At 41.6% G+C, this 16,916-nt stretch overlaps 1 protein-coding gene across 1 annotated transcript in view; it reads left to right on the forward strand.

Moving 5' to 3' along the window:
• Nucleotides 1-16,916, forward strand: part of LOC115798479 (uncharacterized) — a 214,761-nt gene that overhangs the window by 94,421 nt on the left and 103,424 nt on the right. The window contains exon 13 of the mRNA XM_030755332.1: nucleotides 16,080-16,879. Coding sequence (XP_030611192.1) covers nucleotides 16,080-16,879 — 800 coding nt within the window. The remainder of the gene's footprint in view (nucleotides 1-16,079; nucleotides 16,880-16,916) is intronic.

The raw sequence follows: 16,916 nt of genomic DNA on the forward strand, positions 1-16,916 counted from the left end.
GAGATCAAACGTACACACTGTGAATGAAACTGTCCGTGCTCTGTGGTAGATTGCAAACTGCGGTGAAATGATACAGGCGTAAGCAGCGATAATAGCAGCGACCTAGCCGGGGCGGAGTCTGTGAGGTGCGCTCCTTTGAGAGGCAGAGGAGCGCAATCTTTGTTGGATTTGAATCAGTACGTTTTGCATCCAATAAAAGCAAAGATGTTAACAAATAAATTGGACAGTATTCTGGCAATTTAGTGATATTTCCAGAGCTGTGGTCTTGACTGGTCTTGAAATAAAATCCCGAGTCCGCAAGGTCCGAGTCCATGACAAGACCGAGACCAAATGCGGTCGAGTCCATGACAAGACCGAGACCATCAAAAAGCGGTCTCGAGCCCGGTCTCGAGACCAAGACCGATCTCGAGTACTACAACACTAATATTAACCAGTGAAATGTTGAGAGTGTCAAACTGTACATGTCTCTGTTTTCAGTGTCCATTCTGTTCATTATCATCAAGAAAGTTTGATTGGTTCAGCCAATCACAGCTTTCTAAAGTGTGATGATGTCACACGCTGCAAAAAGCTGAAGCACACCTCCTCACTGAGGTCAAACTTTCAGTTGACCTTTAGTTTTTGGCTGATTCGGAGCTCTGAGAGGATTCTCAGGATGTTTGGGAATACTGACACAGCCCTCAAAAATCCTCTCCCTCCCTCTTCCCCCGGCCTCTTCCACTCAGCTACTTGTTGTTTTTAGTGTTTAGTACCATTCATACACTCAGACTCTGCAGACACACTCATTTGATGACACACATATATTACTGTATGGTTTATTGGCTTCATTCAAACACTGAGCATCATCTCCAAACTGTGTGCTCTCCTCCTTTGGCACAGAGTCGAGCTGTGACAGAGTTAGAAGAAGGTTTCATGGCAACTTTGACCTGGACTCAGTCTGACCAGTCAGACGGCATATTTTTAAAGTGAAAATATGAACGTGTCCCCACACACACACACACACACACACACACACACACCTGCAGATACAGTCTGACTAAACCAGTTAAACCAGTTAAACCAGCTGTAATGTTATCAGTACAAACATGAATGCTTTCAGTTTGTGTGTTTGTGTAGAGACAGAGTTACAGTAAAACTCTGATGTTGTTCATGAGATCAGGTCTGTATTATTCAGAGCTCAGAGACTTTAAGAAGTTCAGCTGTGACTGCTTCCTGAACATGTTGGTTTGAGGGAAATCAATCAGATTTAATGTGAAGGAAACAGGAGAGAAATGTTCCTGTGAGCCTGTGAGAGTGGAACTTAGAGGAAAATCCAAACTTTCAAAGGGCACAAATGAGAAAAGGAGAAAAGAGGAAGTTTCACTTTCACATTAAAGTCTGATGTTCAGGAACTTGAAGGATGTTAAATGAACCAGACTGCTGCTCCTGCTGAGCCCCTCCCACCTGTGCTGCTTCAGGTGGAGTCCCGCCTCCTTCCAGGAAGCAGCTCACCTGTGTGTCAGTGTTTAGTGTCCAGGTGTGGAGTGGAGCTTCTTCTTCTTCTGCTCTGTTTGAAGAAACTGTAAGTTTAAGAACTTTATGTTTGTTTCTGCTCTGTGATGTTTGGAGAAAATGTTCAGCTCTGATTTCAGCACAAACTGTGGATCACTCTTTGTTTGCAGACAGATTCACATGATTATTGATCAACATCAGCTGTGAGCAGCTTATTTAATCAGAACAGCAGAAATCTGCTGCTTCATAGTTCATGGTAACAGAGTCGGTCCAGACTTCCCAGTTATGGAAGTAAGAACAAAGGAGACTGACTTCATTCATCATCGTGTGTGTGTGTGTGTGTGTGTGTGTGTGTGTGTGTGTGTGTGTGTGTGTGTGTGTGTGTGTGTGTGTGTGTGTGGCAGCAGCAGCAGAGTTAGTTGATACTCAGAGGTGTTACTGTGGATTTCCTGCCTGTCAGTCTGTGGATGGGTCACAGTGGATCTTCTAAATGACTCTTTAATGCAGATGTGCTGCAGCTTCTAGATTCAACATGTCGGCCTCTGGTTCAAAAACACTGCGTCACAAACTGTTGGCTCTCCTCCAACAGGAAGTAGTGTTGACTGTTCCCACAGAGAGGATCATGTTACAGAGACTGGATTAGACCGACCAAGGGCTGCAACTACTGATTATTTTAGTAATCAAGTATTCTATCAATTATTTTATTGATTAATTGAGTAAATGGCTAAGAAATACTTTTGTCTTACTAATGAGCAACAATAAACATTAAGGAGAAAAATGGGTCTTTGAAAACAAACTGCTCATTGGTTTCTATTTTAGAGTTGCAGTGTTTTAGTCAGATATCATGTGGTTGTACTCAGACTGTCACGGCTGCACAGAGGCAGAGATCTGTGAGAGCTTTACATCATTACAAATGTGAGTCTGTGGACATGAAGGCAGCTTTCTCCTCTAATCAGTGTTTCTACTAATGAAGGTTGAGACGATCATTTCTCGTGTTGTGATCGATCACATTGATGAAACAGTCACAGCTGACTCTTCTATGACTGCTGCATCAGAAACAGATTTAACCTTTAGAAACCATGTTTGTATTTCTGAGGAGTTTTTGAAACACCTGCTACAGAGTCTGAATGTGTTCTGCAGCATTTCATGATAAAATGATGTTGGACCATTAAATATAATAAAATCAATAAATCAAACTGAAGTTCAGAGACTTGGCTCAACATAAATGTGAAAAATATCAACAAACAATCAAATGAGGAAAGATTACTGTGATAAATTATTAATCAGTGAACAGTCATTGTTTGGAAATGATGATTTTTTTCAGGGAGTTTTTTTGTTTTTCTCAGGAATTTAGAGACTGATAGAAACTCATCTGGATCATCTGATGTGGTTTTAATGATGTGTTGATGTTTTTCACTGTGATCAAAGTGTCTGAATGTTGGAGCTGAGAGTGAAATTGTAGGTTACATTTTAGGGGTCTCCATATTCCTTATTGGCTGCAAATTAAAACCATATTTACCTACAAATCACAGAGTTTAGCAGGTTCCCATGCAGGTTGTTTAGTTGCACACAAATAGTTAAAAGGACACAGACAGTAACCTGGTTAAAACAGAGATACACACAGAGCGATGGAGGGAAGAAGAAAGAACCTGTTGATCATGCTCTGATTCCTCATCACTCCCTCTGACCGAGGAGAGCCCGTGCTGAGATTAAGTACGAGTCCAAATAAAATCAAACTGTCCAAATGATCCATGACGATGAGCAAGTTCTGCTGCAAGAAGTTACCAGTACTCAGAAATATACAAACACAAAAAGCAAAAAGCCCTCCTGCCAGGAAAAAAAATGGACAACATGGACAAAAACTCCATCCTCTGCCTCCTACTGGAGGGGATTTGTAAGCATACATTAGGGGGTCTCATTAATCTTCTCACATTATATAAAAGAGCACAAGAGCCTGTCGGAAAGCAGAGCGACTCTGGAAGGCCACGGGTTTGATTGTTCACCAAGAATTCTTTAAAGAACTTCTTAACTCGTATAATGAGGCTGTGAAAGAGGCAAGGTCTTCTTATTTCAACCACCTTATTAAATCCAGTAATAATAACCCTAGGGTATTATTCGATACTATTAATAGCATTGTTTCCCCCCCACCTCAACATGCACTAATAGCCTCCAATGATGATCGTGATGTTTTTCTAAAGTATTTTGTAAACAAGGTATTGGGCTTAAAATCTCTTTTCTACTAGCCCTTCCTCTTTCGATGATGACTTTCAATGCCCCCTGTCATTTACCTCCTTTTTTTCAATCACGTTGAATGACCTAGCTAGTATAGTGGGTAAGATGAAACTGTCATCACCTTCATTAGAAATTGTACCACCATCTGTTCTTATTGGTTCATTTGCCAGTATTGGTCCTTCACTTGAATCTATCATTAACTATTAATTGAGGCATGGCTGTGTTCCCTCTTATTTTAAGCACGCAGAAGTGACTCCTCTATTTAAAAAACCTAACCTTGATTCCAGTTCTCCCAGTAATTATCGACCAATCTCAAAATTACCTTTTATGAGTAAACTTTTAGAAAAGGTTGTTGAGAATCAATTAAGACCTTACTTATGTACATTTAAGTTTTTTGATCCTCTTCAATCTGGTTTTCAGAAAAAGCATTCTACTGAGACTGCTCTTTTGAAGGTCTATAATGATCTCCTGATGGCATCTGATGCAGGACTTTGCTCTGTCCTTCTGTTACTTGACCTCAGTGCTGCTTTTGACACCGTTGACCATCATATTCTTATAAATAGGCTAAAAACCTGGGCTGGTATCTCTGGCACAGCTTTAAATTGGTTTTCCTCCTATTTGCTTGGAAGAACGTTTACCGTTAAGGCGGGTACATTCAGTTCTAGTGCGGCATCCCTACCCTGTGGGGTTCCTCAAGGCTCCATATTGGGTCCTTTACTGTTTTCAATATATGTCCGTTCGCTAGCAAGTATCATTCAGTCCTGCTCTGGGATCTCTTACCATTTTTATGCTGATGACATCCAACTGTACTTGTCTTTTAAACCTCACCAGTTAGATAGGTTATCTATCCTGGTTGACTGTTTATCCCAGATCAGTGCTTGGCTGTCTAGCAACTCTCTTGTATTAAATCCCAATAAGACCGAGACTTTGATCATAGCTCCTCCTGATATTTACCCTAGTATCACCCAGGCGATTGCTTCCTCGTATTCACCTGCAAAGACTGCAGTTCGGAATCTCGGAGTATTATTTGAGTCCTCCTTGGGATTTGATTCACATGTAAGAGCTATTGCGCGCTCTTGTTTTTTTTCATCTTGGTAATATTTCTAAACTGAGATCCATAGTTTCCCCTTCTGATCTGGAAAAGATTGTCCATGCATTTGTGTCATCATGCTTAGACTACTGTAATGCCCTCTTTACCAGCTTAAATAAATCATCTGTATCCAGGCTTCAAATGATACAAAATGCAGCTGCTAGACTTCTAACTCGTTCTAGCAAACGTACACACATTACTCCTATTCTGTTCTCTTTACATTGGCTTCCGGTTAATTTTAGAATTCAATTTAAGATTCTTCTGCTGACATATAAAGCTTTAAATGGACAGGTCCCTGACTATTTATCCCAGTTACTGGTTAAATACATCCCTGCGCGGTGCCTTCGATCAGTAGATCAAAACCTCTTAATTCCCCCACGTACAAGATTAAGGACTAGAGGCGATAGATCTTTTCAAGCTATAGCTCCCAAGCTCTGGAACAAATTGCCCCTCGAACTTCGCCTAGCTGACTCCATCATTTCTTTTAAAAAACAGTTGAAAACTTTTTTATTCAACCAAGCTTTTCATCAATTACTCTCATTGTAACTTTTTAAATCTGTTGTTTTATTGTTCTTTTCTCTTTTAATGCAAAGGTGTAATTCATTTTTTATATTGACTGTTTGTTCAGCGCTTTGTGACTTTTCTTGTCTGTGAAAGGCGCTCTATAAATAAAGTTTACCTTACCTTACAAACATCCCGGAGCATTTTTAATTCATCAGCAAGACAGTAAGAAAAATTAATCACAATAATTATCAGAAACAACCTCCTTGTGACCGTCCTATAGTACTCATTAAAAAGGATTTACAGCTGCTCACACTTAGACCAGATATAAGGAGAAAGTGGGGCCCAGTTTGCCCCTCGACTTGTTGCTTAGACAGATTTAAACTTTTTTGATTTGCATTTTCAGAATCCTACATAGGCAGGATATCCTGAGGCTAGGTCTGCTGGACACATTTATCTCTATCGCCAGTATAAATCAAAAAATGGTATGACGGTATCCTACACATGAACCCTAATGATGGCATTTTAATGAGCTGAGACCCCTAAGGATGAATTTGACTGAGGTTCAACACTGGGTCAGAGCAGAAGACGAGTCTGCTCTGAGAGTGATCTGAGAGGACCTGATTGGCCACATCAGACTGCTGGGGAGGGGCAGCAGAGCTTCTGGGGCCTGAACATCAATAAGAGCAACTCCAACAGACCTCCTCCTACTTTTAGACACACAATATGCATTTATTACAGTGTAGAAAGCAGTTTAGTTGCAAATAAACAGAAGTAGGAATAATAACTTTAAATATCAGCATTGGGGTGATAAAAATCCCAAGAAAATGATCAGCTGTAGTTTGTGGGAAAGAGTTACAAATAAACCCGGAATAACGTTTTTTTATGATTTAAACTTTATTAATTTTCCAAAAAAAATGCCACCAAACAAAGAAACAAACAAAAAACAAGAAAAAGGAAAACCAATTACAGACTAACATAGCTCTGTTTGAATAATAGTTAATTAATGTGAGCATTCCAAAATAAACACCAATCAACTAACAGAAAAATACAAACAGAAAGAAAAAGAGAAAAAAGAAGGGGGGGGGGGGGGGGGGTGAATACATTGAGATAATATAACATGGCAGTGTCGTCAAAAACATAAACTTACATTTAAGCTTGGAGTGTCAGCTCTCTTATATATGAAAAATGCCACTTTGTTATATTCCTGCAGCTTGTTTAATAATCTATCAGATTCTCTCTCTGATGCTGCAAGCTGGCACAAACAGATACACCAGTGACTTATAGAGGGAGCAGACGGCTTCTTCCACTCACACACTAACAGCCTTCTTCCAACATGATCGCTGTCTGCACCCAGTGCCACAGTGAGGGGGGGTAATTCAGATAAAGGTGAGGGGTCCCCAAGCTGCCACAAAATACAGAGTTTTGACCAACTATTTTCTCCAGAGTCTCATGAACTGATAACCAAAATCCCTGCATTATTGAGCGTTCCCACAACATATGTAGAAGTGTTCCAAAGTCTTCCTTGACATTCCCAACATACTGAGGTGTCTGACAGCTCCACCCTGTGCAATCTGTGTGGTCTCCACTATGTTCTGTGTAAAATCTTAAATTGTGTCAGAAAAAAGAAAGAATTAACTTAATATTTTGTTTTATTAGTTTATTAATTAATTAGAGTTTTGGATCTGTTTGGTTCTGATTTCTCTGATTAGATTCCAGCATGTTGTGAGTCTTCAGTTGTGTAACATTAGTGAGTCTTTGGTTCCTCTTTTTCCTCCACTGATGAGTGTTTGTGATGATGATGAAGATGATCAGCAGCAGTGTCCTCTGTCCTGTTTGTGTCTCGGTCCTTGTGTTTCTTTGTCTCTGACATTTGTTGGACTTTGTTCTTCTTTGATGTTCTGCATCATTTTTCCTTCATTTCTCCTCCTCTGATTATTTCCACCTGCTCTTAATCATTTCCTCTCTCCTGTTGTCTCAGTGCATTCATAGTCATCTTCCTCTTTGTTCACTTACTTTTGTGTTACCTGTTTTGTCTCTTGTGAGTCACACAGCTGAGTTATCCACTGCAGTCTCACAGAGTGAGTGATCATGTAGCAGCAGTGTGCAGGCGTGTGGAGAGACCCACGACCTTATCTGAGGTCAGGCTGAGGGAGCTCGGAGCTGTGGGTGGAAATGATTTTCCCTCCTTCAGAGTGTCTGTGGATGTGAAGGACAGATTATAGGATCACAGTAATTCCTGCTGTTTATGGCAGACGTGCTGCAGGCTGATAAACACCTGATCTGAGCTCATCTATAACATCTTCCAGATGAATGTAGGAGACTCACAAACACCTGAAAGAGGAAGGAGAGCAGAGACCGTCAGGACTGAACTGAACATGTCTGAGAACTGAGGGCACAAAGTTTGACTAAACAGGATTTTACATGTGCAGACGTGTTTAAAGATGAACACAGTTATTGTGTTTCTGATAACTCGACATGTTTGACTTTGTGTTCTCAGGATGGAGGAACGTCAGGAATGAAAACAATTAGATGAGAGCTCGTTTACTGAGAGTTACTCCTTGAGTCATAATTTGAAAGATTTATTTAATTAAAATATTTTCTAAAAACTCTTCTTCAATCTTAGGAAAAATGCTGGTAAGAATACAGATTATGAACCATCTTCAGCCTCCAAAGAGTTCCAAACGATCACAGCTCCTCACTGAGGTCAAAGTTTAGTCGACCTTTAGTTTCAGGCTGAGCTCAGAGCTCTCTGGAAGATTCTCAGGATGTTTGGGAATACTGACACAGGCCTGGAAAATCCTCTCTTCCTCTCCTCCTGACTCACTCACTCAGCTACTTGTTGGGTTTAGTGTGTAGTCCCACTCACACACTCACTCACACTCTGCATACACACTGATCTGCTGACAGACACACACTCCTCTGTGATTCAAACACTGAGCAGCATCTACAGACGGCCTCTCCTCCTCGGTCACAGACTTTGAGCTGTGACAGAGTCAGAAGAAGCTTTCACGTCTTCACACATGTGAACTTTGCCCTCAGACTCAGTGTGAGCAGCTCCAGATTTTTGGAGGAACTCTGTTGGACTGAGACACAAAGATCAGTTTGAACACAGACAGTAAAAAGCTGCATTTAGATGAAGGCAGAAGTTGTTAGTGGAGCTCTTCATTCATGTGATTGATGTTCATTAGAGCAACATGTTGTTGTGGCTTCAGACACTTTGGATCTGAATGATTATTTGAATCATGAGGAGCAAAGATGACCTGAAGGCTCTGCAGAGTCACATTAGTGCAGACGACGTGTTTGCAGTTGTGATCTGTAGGAGACTCGGAGGTTCAGCAGGAGGAGAGTCAGAAACCATCAGCTGAGACATCTGAACACACACACATTAAACACACATGTTTAGACTCAGTGTGACTGAAACACACACACACAGTCAGTCTGAATGAAAGCAGCTGTTTGTCTTCACTGTTTGCAGAAACTGTGAGTTTGCTTTGTTTGTCTTTACAAACTTCAGTTTGTTTCTGACGTGTTTGGACTCAAAGTTCAGCTTTTATTTTATTTCAGCACAAACTTTGGATTGTCTGAAAGACAAAACCCCAAAAACATTTCAAACACTTTCAATCACATTCAGCTCTGGCCAAACAAATACTGTGTATCTGAGGAACTATGTGAAACTGTTAATTAATTCATGTTTTAATCTACTGTAAGTCTTGTAAGGCTTCACAGTTTACTCCTCATAGTGAGGCCATGCTTCTCGGTCCCTGACACACCTTCACAGAGACAGTCTGAGGGACAGATTTCACTCTTTGTTTGAGACTTTTACAAACTTCTCCTTCTCTGATGTTTCCTACAGTTGTTCCCCAGCCAGCACCACCACCACACACTGACTCATTTATTTATTTTTGTTATTATTTTTCCCATCCTTTGTACTTCACTTGGGTAATGAGATGTCTTCTTCCTTCACTTGTATGCTGTGATGAAGGGTTTCTTCATCAGGAATTGAGTTCTTGTACTTGGCCCCACAAATCTTAGAAACATGGTGTCTAACCAGATACTTACTCTGGATGGCATTACTTTGGCCTCCAGTAACACTGTGAGAAATCTTGGAGTCATTTTTGACCAGGATATGTCCTTCAATGCACATATTAAACAAATATTTAGGACCGCTTTTTTGCATTTGCGCAATGTTTCTAAAATTAGAAACATCCTTTCTCAGAGTGATGCTGAAAAGCTCATTCATGCATTTATTACTTCTAGGGTGCACTATTGTAATTCATTATTATCAGGCTGTCCTAAAAGCTCCCTGAAAAGCCTTCAGCTGATCCAAAATGCTGCAGCTAGAGTACTGACAGGGACTAGAAAGAGAGAGCAGATTTCTCCCATATTGGCTTCTCTTCATTGGCTCCCTGTTAAATCTAGAATAGAATTTAAAATTCTTCTCCTCACATACAAGGTCTTGAATAATCAGGCCCCATCTTATCTCAAAGACCTCATAGTACCATATCACCCCAACAGAGCACTTCGCTCTCAGACTGCTGGCTTACTTGTGGTTCCTAGGATACTTAAGAGTAGAATGGGAGGCAGAGCCTTCAGCTTTCAGGCGCCTCTTCTGTGGAACCAGCTCCCAGCTTGGATTCAGGAGACAGACACCCTCTCTATTTTTAAGATTAGGCTTAAAACTTTCCTTTATGATAAAGCTTATAGTTAGGGCTGGATCAGGTGACCCTGAACCATCCCTTAGTTATGCTGCTATAGGCCTAGGCTGCTGGGGGGGTTCCCATAATGCACTGCTTCTTTTCATTCACCTTATTTACTTTGTTTATACTCCACTCTGCATTTAATGATTAATTATTATTAATCTCTGGCTCTCTTCCACAGCATGTCTTTTCTCTCCCCTGAGCCTCCCCACAGCAGATGACCCCCCCTCCCTGAGCCTGGTTCTGCTGGAGGTTTCTTCCTGTTAAAAGGGAGTTTTTCCTTCCCACTGTCACCAAGTGCTGCTCATAGGGGGTCGTTCTGACTGTTGGGTTTTCTCTGTATTATTGTAGGGTCTTTACCCACAATACAAAGCGCCTTGAGGCGACAGTTTGTTGTGATTTGGTGCTATATAAATGAAATTGAAGTCATCCAGACTTGTTCGCTGTGGACAAACAGACCTTCTCATATGTGTGTGTTTGTGTCACTGCTGATCTCACTAATACTCTGACTCTCTGATGGATCTTTTTGGTCTTTTTAGGTGTTTCATCCAGAGCTTCAGTGATTGGGGCCTTACACAAATATTTCTAACACTGTTTCAATAATGTCCACACCTTCATGTGTTTAATTTTGTTAAAGAAATAAATAACAAAGCTCACACTGAACAGGTCGTACCTAAGAGCTGTAACTCCTGACCCTTCATCCAGTTTCAATGTAAATACAAATAAAAGCTGAGTATTAAACAACTGTAACTTAAATATATTTGTATGAAAACATGTGACCTTCACTGAATTTCCTTCAGTAACTTAAATTCTTGAAATGTTTCTTTTAGACTGTAAAGAGTTCAGATCTTTAGAAAAACTCCATTACAGTCCTGCATTCAGGTTATTACTCATGCTCATAGTTTTATTATATCAGGTACATGAAGCTGTTGACTGTATTTGAATGTTCATGTCATCCTATAATTTTAAAGCTGTGTAATTAATAGTTTGAAAGCAGAACTATAACTGTGATCAGAGTGAGCTGTAAATATTTCTACATTAGCTCTGAGAACTTCTTCTATCAGCAGTTTCCTGAATCCTCCTCTAAACTCCTGATCTCTTTATGCAGGTCTGTTGCAGTGTTCATGAATCTCAATGAAGTTAGCTTGGAAAGAAGACAGAGAGCAGCTCTTATTCTGAAAATCTGTGTTGAAGTCATATGTACTGCATTCAGCAGCAACAATGAATCATCTGTTATAATTTATTACAGAGATTCTCTCCAGAGTTTAGAAGCAGTTTGGATCTCTTTACAAAAGTTAATGACAGCCATCAGACACAATCACTTAGTTCACTTCCTGTTTAGTTAATCAGAGATCTGATATTTAATCAGATGAGTTTCTAATGTGAAAAACAGTCTAATGGCAGTTGATGGCAGATGATACAGATGTTCCATTTCAGCTGAGATGGAACATCTGTTACTGTTTGTCTTTCCTGTTGAAAACTAAAGAGGAACAGATGGAGTTAAAGTTTTAACAATTTTAACTCTGATGCTTGAAAATTTTCTTCAGATTTCCTAAATTCATTGAATATTAATGACTGAAGCTTCCAGTCAGCTTCATGGCTCCATCGACTGGACTGATAGAGCAGCTGATGGCAGCTTCCTCTGCCTCACACTGTCTGACTGCATTCAGCTGCACACATGATGAAGGGAGGATTTCAGTTGTTGTGACCATGAATGATGTGTGTTTCCTCTGCAGGTGAAGGTAGAAAGTGTGTGTGAGCTGGTGTGAATTCAGCAGCATGGATCAGTGTGAGGACAGAGAGGAGGGAGTCCCTCCCTCTAAAACCACTCTGTGTGGGGAACATGAGAGCCAGACCAAAGCTCAGAGGTGAGATGACCATCTCTAACTGTCCATGACTCTTCTCCATGTCACAGCTCAGCACTCACATCACTGCTGCATCATTATTCACAGGAACCAACCTGAACCTGAACCTGAACCCAGCTGTGTGTCCTTAAAGAGCGACTGGTCAAAGCCTTTCAATATTAACTTTAAATCAGGTGTTCCTCCTCCTGCAGAGAGGTAATGTGTGTCTAAATGTTGTTCCTGACTCAGTGTTTCTGAATAAATTCTCCATCATGTTTAATGTCAGCTCAGCTCTTTTTCACACACATTTCTGTGTTCATATGTGAAGCGGTGTGTGTTGGAGTTTGTTGCACAAACACAGCAGTCAGAGTGTAAAGAATGGATGTTGTAGGAGGTGTTTGTGTAGTGAAGAGGCTGAGTGTCTGTAGGACTGCAGCTGCTCCAGCAGGGGGCTCCTTTGAGCTGTGCTTCAAACACAGGAGACACCTTTGTGAGTCTGTATTTGATGTCCTGCTGACGCGTTTGTCTTCATGAAGGTTTATGGATCATTGTTCTATCCTCACATGTCTGAGGGGCTCTAATGGTTCATAAGTTGCTTCCATGTGAGCATGAAGGTTTCAAACAGTAAAAACAGTGGAGTGATTTTCAAATCAGTAACTGTCAGGCAGTCAGTGTAGGGACTTCAAATAGGTGGAACCATTTCTCTCCTTCTGGTCCTTGTAAGCATTCTGGATGCAGTTCTGAATCAGTTCTAGTTTCTATTTCTAACATTTGTAGGTAGAACAGAGAGCAGAATACTGCAGTCAGGCCTTCTAAATGTAGAAGCATGTATTAGTTACTCTACTACGCAGAGATAGAAAAGATCACACTGATTATTTTTCAGCTAATAAACAGATTGATGGAAGGAAATGCTGAGTCTCCTAAAGACATTTCCAAAGAGTAGCAGGCATTTGTTGAAAGGAAGCAGAGCTGGAATTGATCAGTGCTACTTCCAAAGCAAATCATTTCACACAGTGCATTCGATCTATAGTGTTTTAGTGACTCAGAGGAAGTTGTTGAGAACTGGGAGCTCAGCAGTGAAAGCACAGAGAGAGAGACTGTCTTACTCCAGGGCGCTTCAGCTGAAAGGAAATCTTTGTGAAGGAGTTGGTGAGAGCTGTTAGGACTAAACCACAGTGAGCTGAAAGCTGTGAACAGCTGCAGACTGAGCTGTAGATTCTCAGTGGGATCACTGAGGGCTAGTAAAGCTTTGCTGCTACAGGGAGTCATCTGCTTCACTCTTCATCCAAACATCACTTCATGGACTTTGAGCTTGTGTTGGTCCCTGTGTGGATGAGAGCTAATTCTTCATGATTCCTTCACAGAGTGGATCAGGAGAGCTCAGAGGTTCCCAGTGGTCAGTCTGCCCAGCAGCATCCAACACAGCTGGACTCCATATTGATGGTTTGTACATGTACAACAACTACTGTTACATCTGTTCTTTCAGTCATCTCCATGCTGCACTTTGTACACCAGTGGATTGCACTGCTCAACATTGTTACCAAAGATGTCTGCTTCACAGAGAAAATGTGCTTTTTCTTCTGGATTTTGATCTCTGTCTATAGATGCTCCACAACCATTTTTATTTAACCATGTAGAGCAGCAACAGAGGAAATGCAGAGGAAGTGATCAGAACATTTGTGTGGATGTCATTATCTTGTTATTACTGAGCAAGTATCTCTATGCTGTCAGCTGGAGCACCACAGTCATATTCATGTGTAATATGTGAGATTTAATTGCTCATTAATTGAAGGTTCCAGACCACTTTAACTCCTGCTTGTGCAACATTTTAATGTCCTTAAAAATATATAAATGTGTGTTTGCCCACAAAACCCCATTTGGGGTCCAAAGCAGTTTTGCGCTTTTAGGCCCCCCAAAGGAAATCCTGTGTGAACCCCACAGTGGGTTTGCTCAAAGAAAATACACATGGGGCCCATGCAGGCTAGTCCATGTAAGATCTACAGCACATTTGGCCTTTACAGTCCCCATGAGGGTTTTCTATGGGCAACCCATAGAAAACACATACAGGGGCCCTAAAGGGCAAAACTGTTCTGGGCACTACCCCACAGTTCACCCACACCTACCCACTGTTGGCCTGCATGGGAATATTTGCTGGCACCTTATTTATAATAAGGAAACAAAATACAGGGAAATGTGACTGCCGTGTAGAAGATAAGACAGCCCACCAGAAGTGTGGCCACATTATGGATACACTGCAGGTTTACAATGGGCCCCACTGTGAGCCAGTCTCTGTTCAATGAGAGCAGACCACAATCAACCCACACTATGGGCTGCCCCACCGGGGCCCATGAAGGGGCACTGTGAGCATCAAGGGGGCATATTTGCTGAGTAATTATACATTGCAGCATTACAAATTTTCTGCTATTAGGAAAGTCAAATCCAAGGTCAAAGGTCAAATAGAGATAATATCATAAGATCTCAAAGTTTTAGTGGTTTCTGGTTTCAATGAAGAAGTTTTGGTTTTAAAACAGACCTTGAAGCATATCATGGAAACTAGAACCAACCAACAACTAAGCATCATTTTTAATCTCAGTGGCCTAAAATGAGTGAAGTTTGACTGCATTTATTTTAGAAACATCTTTGCTGTAGACCAGTAGCTTCTCATTGTGATCTGATGTTTGGCTCTATGATTCAGTCTGATTGGGTCGTTCATTCTGTTCCAGCTGCTGGAGGACAACATCATCACTTTTGTGAAGAACGAGCTGAAGAAGATCCAGAAGGTTCTGAGTCCAGATTACCCAGAATGCTTAGAGAGTCATGGGGAGGGTGACACGGCCTTGGAGGGTGAGGATAAAGAGCAGAAGAGAAGCAGAGAGGCTTTTGTGAAGATCACACTGCACTTCCTGAAGAGAATGAAGCAGGAGGAGCTGGCTGACCATCTGCAGAGCAGTAAGAGGATTTCTCTGAAGATTTAAGCTGCTGCAAAAATAAAATATTTACTAATGTTTCAAGAGATGGACCAACATGTATTCACACATTCATGCTTTCAGGATAATGAAAGGTTTGATATTTATTATATAATATTCACTTATTTTCAGAAATGTTTGCTCCACTCTGTCAACATGAGCTTAAAGTTCAGCTCAGGGAGACAGAACAGTATTGTATTTGTAAATTTATATTTAATTGTCTATTTCTGAAGGTAGGACATGTTGAATTTCATATGGTTAAGACTAAATCTTTTGTGTTCTTTGAGAATTTCACATCACCTGCCAGCAAAAACTCAAATCTAAGCTGAAGAAGAAGTTCCAGTGTGTGTTTGAGGGCATCGCTAAAGCAGGAAACCCAACCCTTCTGAATCAGATCTACACAGAGCTCTACATCACAGAGGGAGGGACTGCAGAGGTCAATGATGAACATGAGGTCAGACAGATTGAAACAGCAGCCAGGAAACCAGACAGACCAGAAACAACAATCAGACAAGAAGACATCTTTAAAGGCTCACCTGGAAGAGATGAACCAATCAGAACAGTGCTGACAAAGGGAGTGGCTGGCATTGGGAAAACAGTCTTAACACAGAAGTTCACTCTGGACTGGGCTGAAGACAAAGCCAACCAGGACATCCAGTTCATGTTTCCATTCACTTTCAGAGAGCTGAATGTGCTGAAAGAGAAAAAGTTCAGCTTGGTGGAACTTGTTCATCACTTCTTTACTGAAACCAAAGAAGCAGGAATCTGCAGCTTTGAAGACTTCCAGGTTGTGTTCATCTTTGATGGACTGGATGAGTGTCGACTTCCTCTGGACTTCCACAACACTGAGATCCTGGTTGATGTTACAGAGTCCACCTCAGTGGATGTGCTGCTGACAAACCTCATCAGGGGGAACCTGCTTCCCTCTGCTCGCCTCTGGATAACCACGCGACATGCAGCAGCCAATCAGATCCCTGCTCAGTGTGTTGGCATGGTGACAGAGATCAGAGGGTTCACTGACCCACAGAAGGAGGAGTACTTCAACAAGAGATTCAGAGAGAAGAAGCTGGTTTACAAAATAATCCCCCACATCAAGACATCACGAAGCCTCCACATCATGTGCCACATCCCAGTCTTCTGCTGGATCACTGCTACAGTTCTGGAGGATGTGCTGAAAACCAGAGAGGGAGCAGAGCTGCCCAAGACCCTGACTGAGATGTACATCCAATTCCTGGTGGTTCAGGCCAAAGTGAAGAAGGTCAAGTATGATGGAGGAGCTGAGACAGATCCACACTGGAGTCTAGAGAGCAGGAAGATGATTGAGTCTCTGGGAAAACTGGCTTTTGATCAGCTGCAGAAAGGAAACCTGATCTTCTATGAATCAGACCTGACAGACTGTGGCATCGATATCAGAGCAGCCTCAGTGTACTCAGGAGTGTTCACACAGATCTTTAAAGAGGAGAGAGGGCTGTACCAGGACAAGGTGTTCTGCTTCATCCATCTGAGTGTTCAGGAGTTTCTGGCTGCTCTTCATGTCCATCTGACCTTCATCAACTCTCGAGTCAATCTGCTGGAAGAACAAACAACCTCCCAGACAGAGCAACACCTCTACCAGAGTGCTGTGAACAAGGCCTTACAGAGTCCAAATGGACACCTGGACTTGTTCCTCCGCTTCCTCCTGGGTCTTTCACTGCAGACCAATCAGACTCTCCTACGAGGTCTTCTGACACAGACAGGAAGTAGCTCACCGACCAATCAGGAAACAGTGCAGTACATCAAGAAGAAGCTCAATGAGAATCTGTCTGCAGAGAAAAGCATCAACCTGTTCCACTGTCTGAATGAACTGAATGATCGTTCTCTAGTGGAGGAGATCCAACAGTCCATGAGATCAGGAAGTCTCTCCACAGATAAACTGTCTCCTGCTCAGTGGTCAGCTCTGGTCTTCATCTTACTGTCATCAGAAGAAGCTCTGGATGTGTTTGACCTGAAGAAATACTCTGCTTCAGAGGAGGCTCTGCTGAGGCTGCTGCCAGTGGTCAAAGCCTCCAACAAAGCTCTGTAAGTTATAATAAAGCTTTATTTTTTAAAGGCACTG

This window comes from Archocentrus centrarchus, chromosome 2 (genome assembly GCF_007364275.1).
Source record: "Archocentrus centrarchus isolate MPI-CPG fArcCen1 chromosome 2, fArcCen1, whole genome shotgun sequence".
Taxonomy (NCBI): Eukaryota; Metazoa; Chordata; class Actinopteri; order Cichliformes; family Cichlidae; genus Archocentrus; species Archocentrus centrarchus.